The sequence below is a fragment of the Macrotis lagotis genome, chromosome 4, assembly GCF_037893015.1.
Source record: "Macrotis lagotis isolate mMagLag1 chromosome 4, bilby.v1.9.chrom.fasta, whole genome shotgun sequence".
NCBI lineage: Eukaryota > Metazoa > Chordata > Mammalia > Peramelemorphia > Peramelidae > Macrotis > Macrotis lagotis.
In genome coordinates this window covers 185,222,993-185,239,650 of record NC_133661.1, presented here as the reverse complement: position 1 = coordinate 185,239,650, position 16,658 = coordinate 185,222,993, and the positions used below count along the sequence as shown (strand labels likewise).

The 16,658-nt window shown below is 40.3% G+C and overlaps 1 protein-coding gene across 5 annotated transcripts in view; it reads right to left on the bottom strand.

The window, feature by feature from the left end:
- CHD8 (chromodomain helicase DNA binding protein 8) overlaps window positions 1-16,658 on the bottom strand; it is a 58,514-nt gene that overhangs the window by 29,370 nt on the left and 12,486 nt on the right. For 2 of the 5 annotated variants that reach the window (XM_074234911.1, XM_074234915.1), the window contains exons 2-9: window positions 7,284-8,337; window positions 6,337-6,708; window positions 5,240-5,625; window positions 4,922-5,036; window positions 1,835-2,017; window positions 1,660-1,728; window positions 1,185-1,240; window positions 619-736 (exon numbers count right to left, since the gene is read on the bottom strand). In XM_074234911.1, the coding sequence (XP_074091012.1) occupies window positions 619-736; window positions 1,185-1,240; window positions 1,660-1,728; window positions 1,835-2,017; window positions 4,922-5,036; window positions 5,240-5,625; window positions 6,337-6,708; window positions 7,284-8,123 (2,139 nt within the window). In that variant the 5' untranslated portion in view covers window positions 8,124-8,337. Of the gene's footprint in view, window positions 1-618; window positions 737-1,184; window positions 1,241-1,659; window positions 1,729-1,834; window positions 2,018-4,921; window positions 5,037-5,239; window positions 5,626-6,336; window positions 6,709-7,283; window positions 8,338-13,423; window positions 13,533-13,736; window positions 13,805-16,658 lie in introns of those variants that run through there. The other 3 variants (XM_074234912.1, XM_074234913.1, XM_074234914.1) reach the window with 3 other exon arrangements.

Genomic DNA, 16,658 nt, shown 5'->3' with positions numbered 1-16,658 from the left:
CATAACATCTTTTTTTAAGGTTTTCATAAGGCAAACAGGGTTAAGTGGCTTGCCCAAGGCCACACAGCTAGGTAATTACTAAGTGTCTGAGACCGGATTTGAACCCAGGTACTCCTGACTCTAGAGCCAGTGCTTTATCCACTATGCCACCTAGCTGCCCCTCATAACATCATTCTTCAAGAGAAGCTCAAAGCACTTCATAATACAGAATGTGAAATACTTTAGGTTTTTTTTTTTGCAAGGCAGATGGGGTTAAGTGGCCTGCCCAAGGCCACACAGCTAGGTAATTATTAAGTGTCTGAGACCGGATTTGAACCCAGGTACTCCTGACTCCAAGGCCATTGCTTTATCCACTACACCACCTAGCCGCCCCTGAAATACTTTAAAAATAATTTAAAGAATTAGGGAATTTTTTATAATTTTGGAAAAATGAAGAATTAAAGTAAGGAAAGCATGTAGCGGTAAAAACAAATACCCAATATATAACCATGTACTATTTAAGGACTCAAACATATGTTCAGAGATATGTCAAGAAATTAAGATTCCACTAGGAAATCATGCTTTTAGAAAAAAAAAATCCAAAAAACACCTGAAGAGGCAGTACCTATTCCTAATTACCTCATGGAAGAAGTGTCTCATCTGAGCCATTTTGGTTTTGAACCGCTTAAGTTTCTGATGAATCCTCTTATCTTTCTCTAACTGAGAGATAGTGGCCCATTCACAGTGCAGATAAGAACTGGAGAATGAAAATAAAAACAATACCAATGCTATATAGGAACGAGAAATGAAAAAGCAAGTGGCAACAAACTCCAGGAACAATCAATAAATTAATAAGCATTTATTAAGTGTTTACTATGTGAGGCATTAGAAATATAAAAACAAAAATATCCTTTAGGAGCTTAAATTGTCAGAAGAGACAACATGTTAATTTTAGCAAATTAATTGGAGTCATAGTGAAAAGCATGTGGAATCTTTATCAGATACCACCATCCCTCCCTCACAGAAGAAAAACAGCAAAACACTCAGAAGAGTTACTTCCCAAGTTTTCATTACATGGGCTGGAAGATGGAAGAAAAAAGGAGAACCATTCCCTTCCAAGACAGACTATAGGGGAGGGAATGAACAAAAGTCACTACCATCCTGTTGAAGCTCTGGGATGAAGATTTTTGGCATTGAATACTTACTAATTCTTATACTTGACAAAAAATTCCTCTGCTTCTGTGTACTGTCCAGAAGGAAGCTAAGGGGAAAGAATTGAGAAATTATAGTCCTACCTTATACTCATCCATTCTCTATCATCCCAAGAAAGAAACACTAACTTTAACCAGGGACCACTATATAGGCAGCACTCTTGGCAGCAAGCCCTGGGATACATCATGTCCAATCCTCTTATTGTGCACTCTCAATCCAGGAAGGAAAGAGTTGGTCTCCTAGAATGTTCATAATTGTCCTTTCAACAAAGCTCAACACCCTTTTATCTACCCCAGGCTGATAAGTTGGAGAAGTCAATGTAGTTATCTTCTTCCTAACTTCTGACCAGTCCATGTCCACTACCCTCCCACAGATAAACCTTAACACGCCCTGATGGATAAAGTCTTTCAAAAGTGAAACATCTGGCAGCAGAAAGATGTAGGCTGACACCAAGCATAGAGGCCTAACCTCCTTTTTCACCACCCGCATAGAAAGCACTTTGTCCACAATGGCTGCATCTTCTTCACTGGGGTTCTCCTATAAGAAGAGATATAATTGGTCAGCAGAGGATTCTGAGTAATAAGGATAAACTCCGCCCTTGCTCTTAATATGCTCCCTAAAATGGTTCAAGCATTTGACTCACCACAAAGAACTGCATGGATGGCAATGTCTCGCCATCAGGTTCCTGAATTGGCTCAGGCAGAATGGGCTCAGGTTTTACTGGACCAGTCACATCTACCTCTTCCTCCTCCTCATCATCTGTGATCTTAATATCCAAATCCTCAGTATATTTTTTTCGCTTCACTTGTCGGTTGGAGCGTCTCTTCTGCAGAGGCAACAATGGTTGGACAACCCAAGGTGTGATAAAAGATGTAAAAAAAAATTCCAGGAAAGTTCCAATTTTTTACATAAACTGCATGATTCTTTAGCCCTACTTCCAATTTTATCAAGTGTGAACTCAAGTAGGTTGGAACGCTCTCTTCTTTATATTCAACACTCCATCTCCCATTCTTCATGTCTCTGTATTAGTCAACCCCACTTTAGCTCCCATGCCTGGAATGAATTCTATCCTTAGCCTCTACATGCCAGAATCCCTCTTCCTTTAGGATGTACTTCAGATACCAGCTTCTGTATGAAGTCTTTCACAATTCTTCCAACTGCTTATGTCCTGCCTCCTGAACTAGAATGTATTTAACTACTTTGCATATATTTGTATTTATTCATTTTATATTTGTACTGAGTATGAGTATATACTTACTGTCTCCTTCAGTAGAATGTAAGCCTCTTATGAATAGGAACTATTTCAGTCTTTATGCTTACATGCCAGTACCAAGAATATAGTAAGTGCTTAATAAATACTTGTTGATTATGTTCAGAAAATATTATATGACACAATTAGGAAAATGGTAATATTTATAGCAAAATTTTATTTAGGCAACATTCTAACAAAATACATTTATAAAAACCACTCTCTCCTAGGTCATTAAACTAAGAAGATCTGTCTGCTGATAAGAATGTTTATATTTTACCCCCAAATTCTCATGAAAAATAAACTAGAAAATAATATTAGAGAAAGGAAAATTTATTATATTTTAGTCATTTGATTTAAAGGCAGGAATAAGCCTAACTATCTATGAAAGAAACTAAAGAGAGTAGTCTGGGAAATGATGCTTGTTATTTCCAATATTAAAGGTCACCAAGGACCTGGTTTTAGCTGATATTTATGGAGCTTTAAGGTTTGTAAAGCACTTCACATATATTAGCTTATTTGATCATCACAGTAAGGTATTACAGATATTATTACACCAGAAGTAATAGATATCGGGGTGGAGTGGAGAGTAGGGAAAAGGAAGTGTTCTCAAAAATTCTCTCTGATGAAAAACTGCTGGTAAAATTCGAAGTCAGTATGGAAGAAACTTAGATTAGACAAACACCTAACACCCTTTACCAAGACAAGATCCAAATGGTTACAGGATTTAGACATAAAAAACAAAACTATAAGGAAATTAGAAGATCAAGGACTAGTTTACCTGTCAGATCTATGGAAAGGGGAGCAGTTTATGACTAAGGAAGAGATGGAGAACATCATCAAAAACAATCTAGATGATTTGGATTACATTAAATTAAAAAGCTTTTGCACAGATAAAACCACTGCAACCAAGATCAAAAGAAATGTAGTAAATTGGGAAACAATCTTTACAACTAATGATTCTGACAAAGGACTCATTTCTAGAATATACAGAGAACTGAGTCATATTTTAAAAAAAAAGCCATTCCCCAATTGACAAATGGTCAGAGGATATGCAAAGGCAATTTGTAGATGAGGAGATCAAAGCAATCCATAGCCATATGAAAATTGTTCTAAATCATTAATTATTAGAGAAATGCAAATCAAAGCTTCTCTGAGGAACCACCTCACACCTCAGACTGGCCAATATGACCAGAAAGGATAATGATCATCGTTGGAAGAGTTGTGGGAAATCTATTACATTATTACACTGTTGGTGGAGTTATGAACTCATCCAACCTTTCTGGAGAGAAATTTGGAACTACGCCCAAAGGGCAACAAAAATGAGCATACCCTTTGATCCAGCAATACCACTACTGGGTAGTAGTGAAGATGAAGAGATGATGAAAAAGGGTAAAAACATCACTTGTACAAAAATATTCATAGCAACCCTGTTTGTGGTGGCAAAGAATTGGAAATCAAGTAGATGTCCTTCAACTGGGGAATGGCTTAGCAAACTGTGGTTTATGTATGTCATGGAACACTACTGTTCTATTAGAAAGAAGGAGGGACGGGAATTCAAGGAAGCCTGGAGGGATTTGCATGAACTGATGCTGAGTGAGATGAGTAGAACCAGAAAAACACTGTACACCCTATCAACAACATGGGGGTGATGTTCAACCTCGATAGACTTGCTTGTTCCATCACCACAACCAGGGACAATTTTGGGCTGTCTGCAATGGAGAATACCAACTGTATCCAGATAAAGAGCTGTGGAGTTTGAACAAATTTTAAGGACTATTCCCTTTAATTTAGGAAAAAAACACCAGATATCTAATTGTCTGATCTTGTTATCTCTTATACTTTCTGTTTCTTCCTTAAAGATGTGATTTCTCTCTCATCACACTCAATTTGGATCAATGTACAACATGGAAACAAAAAGACTGAAAAAAAAAGAAGTATTCTCTAGTGGCACAATAAACATTAATGATTTGTGCTGGATTCATGCATGCTAGTTGTAAGCTAACAAAGGGTTTACTCCTCCATTCTTCTGGGCTTTGCAGTATGTGTCTCCAAGTGCAAAAAAAAAAAGAATAAAAAAGAAAAAAGGAGAAGCAGTAGCAACAACTCTGTGCTTGGCTGCTCCAGTTTTAAAAGATGATCAAAATCCAGAAGTATGGAAAAGGTCAGGTAAGAAGAGAACCAGAGAAATTCTGATTGAAACCAAAATATTGCTAACCAGTAGTATTGCATTCATATTCTTGTTTCATTTGTATCTTTAATTGTGAAGCCAACTGAAGTAAAGAAAATAAGAATTACTACTGCTTTCAGAGCATTAGATCTAAGAAAGATTCAAAAAATAATTTTGGTAGAAAAGTAATTAGGGAGATATAAAGTTTTTATATGTGTACTTTTGGTACATTTAGATTTAGACACCATCAATTTAATGTCCTGCTCTGTCAACAAATTTATCAGCTCAGTTTTTTTCACAAGAGCTTTTACCTGAATGCTGCTCTCTTCCTCCTCCCTGGGTGATTGTGCAGGCATGACTTCCACATCAGAATTATCAGATGAGGTGTTGCGTTTTCTCTTCTTACTCACCACAGGAGTGATGGTACTGAGTGGGGAAAGGGCAAAGGATTAATGATGAGTTGATGGCAATGTTTAATGTGAAATGTAGTATACAAAAACTCTACTGCCTTTAGTCACAAATGTTCAATGTAAAAACTGCCCAAAAGAGTCACACACAATCTAAAGATGACCAAAGCACTGAGAAGGGCTGCAATTAACTCATTTTTTGTAGTGACAACAGATACTCACTTTAGCTTACTCCTGCCCTTAGACTTGGAGGTGCCAGAAGCTTTGCTCTTTTTTGGTTTCTCTTCCTTGAGTCTCTCTCCAGCATTCTTCTTCCTGCGCTTCTTCTCACCTTCTTCCTCAGGTCGGACACTGGGTAACTCATCTTCATTTAAGACTCTTGGGATATTTTGCTCACCTCGAGCCCGAGCTCTGGCAATGGCCTCTGCCACTATCCTATTAGCTTTCTCTTGTTTCTTTTGGTGCTCTAGCCTTCGGTTTTCCTCCACCCCAGCTTTGCCCCCTGTGTGAGGAGTGGGAGCTGCTGGAGAAGACAGAGCTGCTACCTCACTGGCACTCAACACTTTAACCACTGACAGGCCTGAGGAGGTCCCCTGGGATGAGCCAGCCTGCAGAAATAGATAAATCAGACGTTCAGTATCCTTACCTTATGAGATCTGTCCAAAATGGTTTTGGGGCAAAAAGGAAGGGTAGTTTAATCTTTCTTTATCTCAGCAACAAATTGGGCTCAGATAGAATTTTATGGTCCTTGGGCTTTATGGTAGTATGGTATGAATTTGGAAAGGAATGAAAAGCCACAGAGACATTAATTCAAACTTCAATCTCTCTTTCTAGTCTCATTCTTGATTTCCCTTCCCATCTCCCACAACAACTCATCTAGGAAAAGCATCATGTGAAACAACTAGCAAAGACTGTAAGATAAGGAATAGTCAAGAAAGTAACTGCTAATTGCTATACCTGACCAATTTGGGAAATTCACTTCACTGTTCCTGTTTCCTTATCTTTAAAATGAAGGGTATCTGATTAATATTCAGCTACATTTAAAAAAAAGGTTAGAATGGATCTAAAGATAATTTAATGCAGGTCAAAAGCACTAAATAAATTCCTACCTCATTTGACCATTCTCCAAATTAATCCTTTTATCTAGTGGGCATTATAAGTCTTAATGTTCGATTAGTTATATTCAATCAAATTTATTTGAGGGAACAAAGATAACAAAGCTAGTTTGAGATCTGTGCTTAATAAAAGGCTGCTCCAGGTAGGTACAATGAAAATGCCATGCTTCTTTTTCTTTCCACCCATTAAAGAGCCAGTCTTACCTGTGGCTGAAGCACCACTTTGAGTGGTACTGTAAGTCTTTGGCCTGGGCTTTGTCCTGTTCCCATAATCTGGGCTGGCTGCACTGAGGAAAGGGTCACTGGTTGGGCTGAGGGTGGCTGCTGTTGCTGCTGTTGGGATGAGGGTGGCTGCTGTACAATCTGAATCTTTTGCTGAGGCTGTTGCACCTGCAGCTGGATAGTCACCACTTTGGCGGGCTGCCCCTGGGCATTCTTGGCCTGAGTCAGGGCTGCCAGCTGGTTGCCCTGCAACACAATCTTGCCTGGCAGACTCCCTAGCACGACATGCCGATGGCCTTGAGGCCCCCCTGACTGAGGCTGCTGGAGAACCAGAGTGATGCGCTTTGACTCACCCTGTTATTTAGGACAGAAAATAGTAAAAGAAGATTTTTATGTAACTGAAGTATACATCAGTTATTTATATAAACTCTCTGGTCCTAGATTTATATGCCCTTCCAAGTCAAAGTGCCTCAGGGTCACTCAGAAATTTCTTTCTAACAGCAGGGACACCCCATTTATTAGATAAAGGGTATTTTATTAGACAAAATAGCAGGAATTCAATCTTGATGATTAAATGATGAAGGCGTATCTTTAGCCAACATTGCAATAAAAGCAAAAATATTTTTTTTTCTTCTCTACCACTATTCCTTCTCTACCCACATTTGGACAATTTAGCTGTTCCCAGAAGGAAATACTATGAGGTGGCAATAAAGGAAGAAGGGAAAAAACATTGAATACTGAGTCATGAAGGTAAAAGCCTAAGGCCATACTATCACTATGTACCCTGACAGGTAACAAAAAGATGCTACAAAATCAAAACTCATTTGAACATGGAACTTAAGTCAAGGTTATCTTATTATTTAAATTTAGGATTGAGTCTGACCCATATAATCAGACCATATCCCACCTTCCCCAATTAGAAGAGTCACCTGAGAGGGAGCTGAGGTCAGTGTGACAGCAGGCTTAAGTGGTGTTGCTCCAGTCCCCGGGTTTCCAGTTGTGGTAGAACTCTTAACCGGCTGCAGGACCAGCTGCTTTACTGGCCGGCTGGGTTGAACAATGCGTTGCACTGTGGCCTGGCCTCCAGTGACTTTAGTGGCCAAGACTGCATTGCCAGAAACAATGGAGACACCAGGTCGAAGTGGAGTACCAGTTAGCACCTTGGTAAAAGTGACTTTTCCACCATTGGCTGTGCCAGCCACTAAAGGCTGTGCTGTGCTGGTGATGGCCTGGGCTTGGATCTGTGCCACATGAGCACCTGTGACTGAGGTACCAGGTGGGGCCTTGAGGATGACAATCTTGGGTGCCGTTTGCGGGGGCTGTCCTGCACCACTGCTGGAGGAGACAGCTGTGGCAGAGACACCCATAAAAGGATTTCCTTGGCTCAGGATCTCCTGGCCCTTGGAGACCTGAAGAAGTCCTGTTGGTGGTGGTGCCGGTAAGATAGTTTGGTTGGATTGTTCCTGGCCCACTGGTGGAGTGGTATAGTCATGCAAGGTCAGTGACTCTGGAGCTGGAGTCGCTGATTCTTTGGGAGGTTCTGTAGGAGGGGTTTCCTCTGCTGAAGGGGGCAGGCCACTTGATGATGAACTTCCCAAGTCACTGCTTCCACCATCCTGATTCATCTGATCTAAGGAGTCCAGGGTACTTGGCAGCCCAAGGGCTTCTTCTATGGGGTCTCGTGTGACTTGGTTGAAGCTGTCATCGGTTAGAGAGTCCAGGCCAAATAAATTGGGGTCATCAAAAAGGTCCATGATGGGGTCTGCCATCCTGGGAAAGAGGTGTGGAAAGTATTCACAAAGTTCTAAAGAGGGAAGGGGAGGGGGATCCTGGCTCTCCCCTCCCCTCCCCTATATTAAGGAAAAGCTGCACACAATAGGGAATAGCTATTCTGCAGAAGAGGCAAGGGACCCACACATATCAAGTTGTCCTGGCCTTCATAGAATAAGATGGTTAAATCTTCAGATGATGATGGTCGAATTCCTAAATGGGAACAAAAATGAAAGGTGAGAAGAGCTAGTGAGACAAGTCCTCTGTAATAAGAATTCTTTCTTCTTAAGTTAAGAGAATTTCCCTTAAGCTCAGTACTATCAGAAAGATAAAAGAAAAAATAAGAGTTCTGGTGAAAAGGGATCTGACCCCCTCCCCTCCAAAGATGTATTCATGGTTTTGTTTCAAAATAAATGTCAATCCAATTCCTCCTTTCCTGAGTTCTCTTGCCCCTCTCCTCGTCTATATTTCTTCCTATCACCTCATCTTGTCTTTATTCACATATTTCCACATTTCCCAGTATTAGCTAAAGATTAGGAATTTATTCTGATCTTAAAACTGACAAAGTTAATGCTAAAACCACTTAAAAACTTCAGTGAATGTAGATGAAAATATTTAATACATTCAATTTTATAGATATCTTTGTATTGGTTAAAGTTTCTTTGCTTCCTTTCAGGCATAAATGTACTTTTAATCAAACACATTGCCCAAGCTAAAATAGATGGGATTCTCTAAACTTTCAGCAATTTCAACATCTACTTCTTGCTTTTCTCTAGAATTTCCTAAATATGAGCCACTTTTTCCAGGACAGAAAGGATTGCTAAATACAAGGAGGAGCCTCAGAAGTCTAGTTCAAATCCCTCATATCTGAAGCTAAAAAAAAGCTGAGATCCCAGAGAAATCAAATGACTTGCCTAAGGCGATACAGGTAGGAAGTAGGAAGTGGCAGAGTCTAAATCTGAATCCAAGTTCTGACTCAAATCTAGCCTAATTTTCCACTGTCAATATAATGTTTCCCTCTTGTCTGATGAACCTAATTTATTTGGCCTGGATTCTCCAATAATGGTGGGTCCTCAGTCTTAGGGATCTTTCTAAAATACTTAATGAATGTTATTCTAAGAAATAAATGGGATTTTACAAATGAACATATTAATTCCTATTGGACAGATCTGCTTTGCAAAGGACAGTTAAGTATGCTTATTTAATTCATATACATAGAGCCACAACAGTCTTTTGAAACTACTGGCAAAGTCAAATTGAAAAAAAATCTGGGCTAGGAATTTGCTAAATACTATCCCTTGACAATTACAACCAAAAATGAGAAAACCTGCTCATTTTACTTGACAATCCCAGAAACATAGTTAAGCATTAGGGATACAAAGAAAAAACAACAGGAATGTATTAAAAGAAGTTCCAAGAAGGTTTTATGTTATAATAACTGAACACTTACTCTCCTGTCATCAAGGTAGGATATAGTAACTAAATAATAACAGTTTCAAAAGATAGGGGATATCAGATGGGAAAAACAGCACAGAAAATGTTAAGTAATTTTCAACAAATTTAGGGACCTCACTTCATTAGTGTTTCCTACCCCTACCTTAATACTTTCCCGCAAAAATTCTATGCATCTTCTGCTTTTTCTAGGTCACTGTATAATTCAGACTATGTAAAAGTGTAGCAATGGTTTGTTACCATATATAAATAAAAATGAAGGTTGATGTATCAATTAAAACTCAAAACTCCTTCACCAACAGGATCTTAGTCAGCTTCATGAAATATATACTCACCATCTCATTTTCTTCGTCATTCTCACCCTTGCCTCAACCATTCCTTCAACCTTCTGCCTCCTTCACTTCAACATTATCTTGATTTTGTGCCTACCCAACAATTAATGAATGCAATCCAAACATTTATTAAACTGACTTAATGAAGGATATTGTGATACCAAAATGGAACTTAGGGTGTTTTGGGTGATGGAATCAAATATTCCTTATTTAGCAAAATCACTATGGAGATTGAGTCAATATTACTATATAAGCATTCATCTCTATTTTTCCTCATAGTTATGTCCTACTCTATAATATATACTCTATCTTCATCATTGTCAAGAATATATATTAATTAACTTATCAATGAGACAGACTGATGTAGAGAATGTTGGACCTGGAACCAGAAATACCTAGATATAAATCCCACCTCTGTCCAGTTGTGCAACCCTGTTCAAGTTATGTAACTGGTGTAAAGTAAAGGGGGAAACCTAGAGGGTGTGGAAGTTCCCTTATATCTCCAGCAGTTTAAAATGTATGATTTAAGTATCACAGAAAGAAAAGTCCTTGTTTCCTGTCCTTTAATTTTGTAAGGTGAAAGTCATTCAAAAATCTTTTGAACAGCCTTCTGTTACTGTTAGTACCATTGGTCCTTTAATCCTAATTCCTCATTATTATTTCTTCTCTTTAACTAGCATCAAACTTAAAAGAGAGATCTCATTTCTAATGTATTGAAAATAAAGTAAATGTGACTGTGAATAATTTCTCTCCTCCCATTCAACTCAAGCAATTTGCTTTCAATAATGCATTGTGCCCCATCTGTCCCACAAGTTTGTAGACCCGTTTGGGAATTAACAAACTCCCTTTTCCCAGTCTTGCCAGGCCTAAAAACTCAACACTCTTCCAGATCAGCACTAAGATGACACTAAGATGTCACTTTTCACTCAGTCCTACCATCCAGTTTAACCTCCAATTTTAATTCATCTATTCTACCTCTCCCTTCGGGTTTCATGTCTACCAACAATTCCCAACTTCTTGTTCCTTTTTATTCCTTTTATTTATTGCTCTCATCATCTCTCTAGCTTCTTTCCCTATAATTTCAGGTTTACCCAGGCAGTATCAAGTACATGAGATCTGTTTTACTAGTTCAACTTCATAAATTCAACAAGGCTCAGAACCATCCTCTTTAACTCCAATGACTTTCTTTTCTTTTTTAGTTTTTGCAAGGCAAATGGGGTTAAGTGGCTTGCCCAAGGCCACACAGCTAGGTAATTATTAAGTGTCTGAGACTGGATTTGAACCCAGGTACTCCTGACTCCAAGGCCGGTGCTTTATCCCACTGCGCCACCTAGCAGCCCTCCAATGACTTTCAAATGAGTTAGAAGATCCACATAGTACTTGATTACCCTCTAGGTGAAGCTACTGTTCAAATGGCTCAAACAGAATTTCAATATGCAGAATAAGTAATAGGAAATAAGGAGCTGTCAGGGAAAAGTTTAGGGTTATAGCCGCAAACATATCTATATATGATTTTAAAAAAAAGACACAAAGCTGAGGTCACTTTCCATAATTCCAACTTTTTTTTCTATTAGGGAAAACAAAAGCAAAACATAAATAGATAATAAATGTCAATTCTTATTCAGGATCTTTTTCTGGAGGAACAGTTGACTGGTAGCTGATATTAAAGCCCTGGGTTGAATGTCTACAAACTCCAAATAATGCCACCTCTAAAGAAATATAAATATAAATATAAATATAAATAAATATATATGTATATATATACATATACATATATATTTTAGGGTTTTTTTGCAAGGCAATGGGGTTAAGTGGCTTGCCCAAGGCCACACGGCTAGGTAATTATTAAGTGTCTGAGGCCACAATTGAACTCAGGTCCTCCTGACTCCAAGGCCAGTACTCTATCTACTGCACCACCTAGCCGCCCCTCTAAAGAAATATTTTATGTAAGCCAGTAATAGCTGTCCCTTTTAAAAGATGGGTTTAATTATGGAAAAAAAAATAAAATGCCTGGATAATTATTCCTCCACCATGGAACCAAAACACTCAGAAGAAATATAAACTGGGCATTTTGGTGCAACTTGTATACTTTTATTCTGGCTGATCCTGGTTTTTATTAAGACCTAGATTCTCAATTAACCTGCCCTCATTTCGTGTCTCCCCTTACCTATAGTGGGATAAGTAGAGACTGGTAAGGCAGCTTTGTTCCTGTACTTTTTCCTCCAAACATTTCCCTCTCAACTTTTTCACACCTCTTAGTAAAGGGTAAAGGAAATTGGAAAGCCTGACTTCCAGTTGCCTGGAAGACAAATGGTTGACACTAAAGTAAACATAGGACAACTATATTTCTTTCTACTACTGACTTCTTTAAAAAGGCAAACTATATAGGGACGGCTAGGTGGCACAGTGGATAGAGCATTGGCCCTGGAGTGAGGAATATCTGAGTTTGAATCTGACCTCAGATGCCTAATAATTAATTACCTAGTCGTGTGGCCTTGGGCAAGCCACTTAACCCCACTGCCTTGCAAAAACCTCAAAAAAAAAAAAAAGGCAAAATACAATGCCACATTAACTATGCACTTTTCAAAAATATTATGAATTTTATTTAAACAACTGCTCACATATTCAGAAAAAGAGAATCAATTATTCTATTCTAAGTATTAACTTGACATTTTTGCTTTCAAAATTCTAAAAGATATTAAATAATGTTTTCTTCCACAGGACTGGAATGATATGTGTAAATGCATAGACATGTTACATATATATAGCATACATATATACACGTATATATTTGTGAATACACATATCCCTGAAAGAAACAATTTAATGATAAATCCCCTTAAACCAATGAAGGATTCACAAGGTTTAAAATTAAATCAAATCAGCAAAATAATCTAAAAACGGGAAGTACCCTAAAAATTAAGTACTATACTGCGGACACAAAATTTGTCCCCAAGCAATTTCTGATTCAACAACCTTCAAGAATGGAAAATGCACACTGTTTTGAGTTTTCTAAAAGAAAGCTATCTCATATAGTTAAGGTATCATCTCCATTCTCCTATTCCTCAAAGATTGAGATAAAACATTAGAAAAATTGGGTGCATAAAACAGGAGAAATTAACTTGGGGACATAAGAGTAGAAATTGATGATTACTGGAGGTCGGGCTATTTGGGGACTTTTCCTTGCCTTTGCAACAGTTTGCATCAGGTTTGGACAAGCTACTGACTCAGTTTCTCCATCTGAAAATCGAAAGCATTAATAACCCAAATCTCCGACTGGTAGGCTATCTTCAAGCAGAGGACGAAGCCTGTAAAGTAATCTGAGTCCCTTCTAATAAACATGGAAAACGCAATAAGCAATAAGCATTATATGCACAGGTATGTCCATGTTGATTTTGGGGACAAGGAGAAAGTACCGAAAGGGGTCCTGGGTTGGGGGGGGAATGGGGTGAAGAAGTGGGGGTTTCAATGAGTGGGAAGCAAGGCCGGGGGAGGAAGAGGGGCAGAGACATTACCTGCACAAGCAGCCAGGGGTGGTGCCAGCGGGGCCGCAGAGCAGGCAGGAGGCGAGCTCTGGTGAGGGGCCCCAGAGGAAGGGCCGGGAGACGTGCACTGGGGTAGGGGGCCGGCGGGGGAGCCCCTCTGGGGCGGGGACGAGCAGCACAGGAAGATGCGGGAGGGGGAGGATGCCCGGGGGCGAGGGCGATCTTCGGGCGGGGGCTGCGGATGTGAGGCTCAACACGGCGAGAAAGGCAGCGCCGGAGAGGGAAAGGAAAGGAGAAGGGGCGCCGGGCCGCGCCGCACCCCGCGGGGCAGAGGCGGCTTTACCTGCAGCGGCCGCGGGGGGCCGGTTCGCCCCTCTTGCTGTCTCTCCAGCACCAGTTCCCCTCCTCCTGCGCAGCCTAACGTGCTGCTCCCGCCCGCCCCTCGTCCCCATTGGTGGACAGGCCCCGTCACTCAGCACGCCGACAACGACGCAGAGCAAGGCGAGGGGCGGGCGCAGCCCGACGCCCCCTCCCCCCCGCCTGCAAGCTAGGTTGAGAGCGCATGCAGAGGCCTATCCGGTTTCCAGGGCCAAGGCGAAGCCTGTGGTTCGCGTGAGAAATGCGCCTGGCCCGAGAGCGGCCTCCTTCTCTCACTGGAGGAAATAAGTTCCGGGGATTACGTTTTTGATGCCCCTGGACGCCCCCCCCCCCCGTATTCTGTTCGGAAAGCGGGCGGGGAGGGGTACCCCCGGCGCCGCTGTGCTTGCTCCGGGCCCGGCCTTTAGGTGCCAGGGCCGGCCAGCCCCGAACACGCTTCCCTCGCCCCCCACCTTCCACTTTACCCGGCCCGGCTTAGTGAAGACCCTGGTCCAAGGTCCCCTTCCCCGGCGGGGTGAGTCGGCCTCCTGGCTGTAGCGGCGGCCCTTACTCCGAGGCTCGGGCCCCTCTGCCACCAGCCAAGGGGCTCCGGAACCAGTGAAAGCCCCCAGCCCTTCCTCTGCAGTGTCCTGGAACCAGAACGCTCCCCATTGCCTCCCTAAGTTTCCCCTTCTCACTGGGGTCCAAGCACCTCCAACCCACTCCAAGGCACCCAATTCCTACCTACTATGTGCAGAGCCCCTCTGACAACACACCGGTCTCTCCTCTAGTGACACTTTGGCCAGCCACAGAATGACATTAGACAGGCCTGACTCATTACAAATCAGTTAACACTTCACCTTCCCACCAGGTTATGTCATAGGGCATGCCTCTCAAGCGAATCCAAACCAGCCTATACAACCAGAATACTCTTTTTTTAAAAAGCAGTTTTTCATCAAAGATTTAAAGATGAAAGGGGTCTCGGAAATCGTCTAATAGAATCCTTTCAATTTATAGTTGAGAAAATCAAGCCCTGGCTCACCTCAACGTCTTTTGGGATAGATACTTGGTTTCCTTCAAGACTGGGCTCAAGCAATACCCTCTACATTGAAGCCATTACTGAAAACCTCCTAACAGTAAAGACACTCTCAGCCCAAAAGACCCAGGACTCATTTTACAAATACTTCTGTCTCCCATTAGAATGCCAGTTTCCAAGGGTCTACAGTCACCTCACTCTTGTCTTGCATTCACAGTGCTCAGCACAGTCTCATTGAATAAATTTTTGTTGACTGATTCATTACTTTAATAAAAAGCTTTATACATCCTTGTTAATTGACTGCTCCATGTTACAACTGGTGGTTAGTGGCAAAGCCAAGGACTTAAATCATGTCTTCTAACCTTAAATCTATTAGTATTTTTGATGTACCATATTCCTTTGCTTAAAAATCTTCAGTAGGGTTACAATGTCTACACTATAGAGTCTAATTTCCTAAATTCTATATACAGTCAACTTCTTGTATCATCTGGCTTAAAGTAGTTATCTATTGCTCAGATCATTGGGACATTAAGTGACTTGCCCCTGGTTACACTGACAGTACATAATGATTGGAATTCTGGTCATCCTGATTCTATCTACCATGCCATATTGCCTGCTGGAATCTAAGTTCCTTGAAGTGGGCACTGTTTATCTACTCCATAGTGTAGCTAAGTATTTGGCACATAATGATAAGTGCTTAATGAAAGCTTTTCATTTACTGACTTATTTATTCACCATCCTCACTCTAGTCAAATTATTGTTCCCTGAATAGATTTTGCTTTTGTGTCTCAATTCATACGTAGACATTTTATTTATTAAAATTCTCATCATTCAAGTCCAAACTAAAATACCATCGCCTCTGCCACGTGTTTTTTGATTCTTCCTTTGAACCAGAGCTACTATGTCCCTTCCATAAATTTACACCACCATATTTGTACACAAGTGCATCTATTCTATCTTGCACACAATGCTACTCATGATATTCTATTTTGTTGAACAAAATTTTTAACACTTAAAATGGACCTGGCATTATGCTAAGGGTAGGGGATATAAAGACTGAAGCTGAACAATCCTTTACCCTTATGGAGCTTACCTTCCACTGGGAGAAACATGTACATAGATACCAACAAGTATAGAGATGTCTTTGAAATCCTTTCAGACACCATAGGATCCTAAAATAAATAATTACAAACTATACACAAAGTACATACAATGTAATTTTGACTGGAGAAAAGAATGCATGAAACAGAAGGGGCCATGTGCAAGAAGTGGTACTTACCCTGCGAACTTTGAAGGAAGCCAGGTATTTCAAGGGGTAAAGGTGAAAAGGAAAGCATTCTGGATGAGCATGAAGTTACTCTTTAATTTGCTTAGAAGTAAAATTTCTGAAAACAAATTGGAGCCAGCTCATAAAGGACTTTAAATGACAAAAAAGAGCTTGTATTTCATCTTATAAACAACAGGGAGCAACACAGTCAGATCCTTGGTTTAGGAATATCTATCTGGTAGTTGTGTGGAGGACTGGACTTTTGAGGAAAGAGATCGAAGGCAGAGAGACCAGGTAGGAAGCAACTATTAATTAGAAGAATGTGAGAATTATGGAGGTAGAATCAACAAGATGAGGCAAATGAATAAATATGAAGGATGAGGAAGACTGAATACTTTAGGATAACTCAGTGATGCCCTAGGACAGTAGTACCCTCAAGAGAAATAAATCCTCTTTATGGTCAAAGGCAGAATTTGGTCTTATCATGTTTCCTCTAACCATAAGTATTATAGCATCAACTAGAGTAGTCCTTATTTTGACAATAACTATACAATGTAACTTAGACAAACATTCGGAACACAATTCCCTTCGACAAGTATAAGATG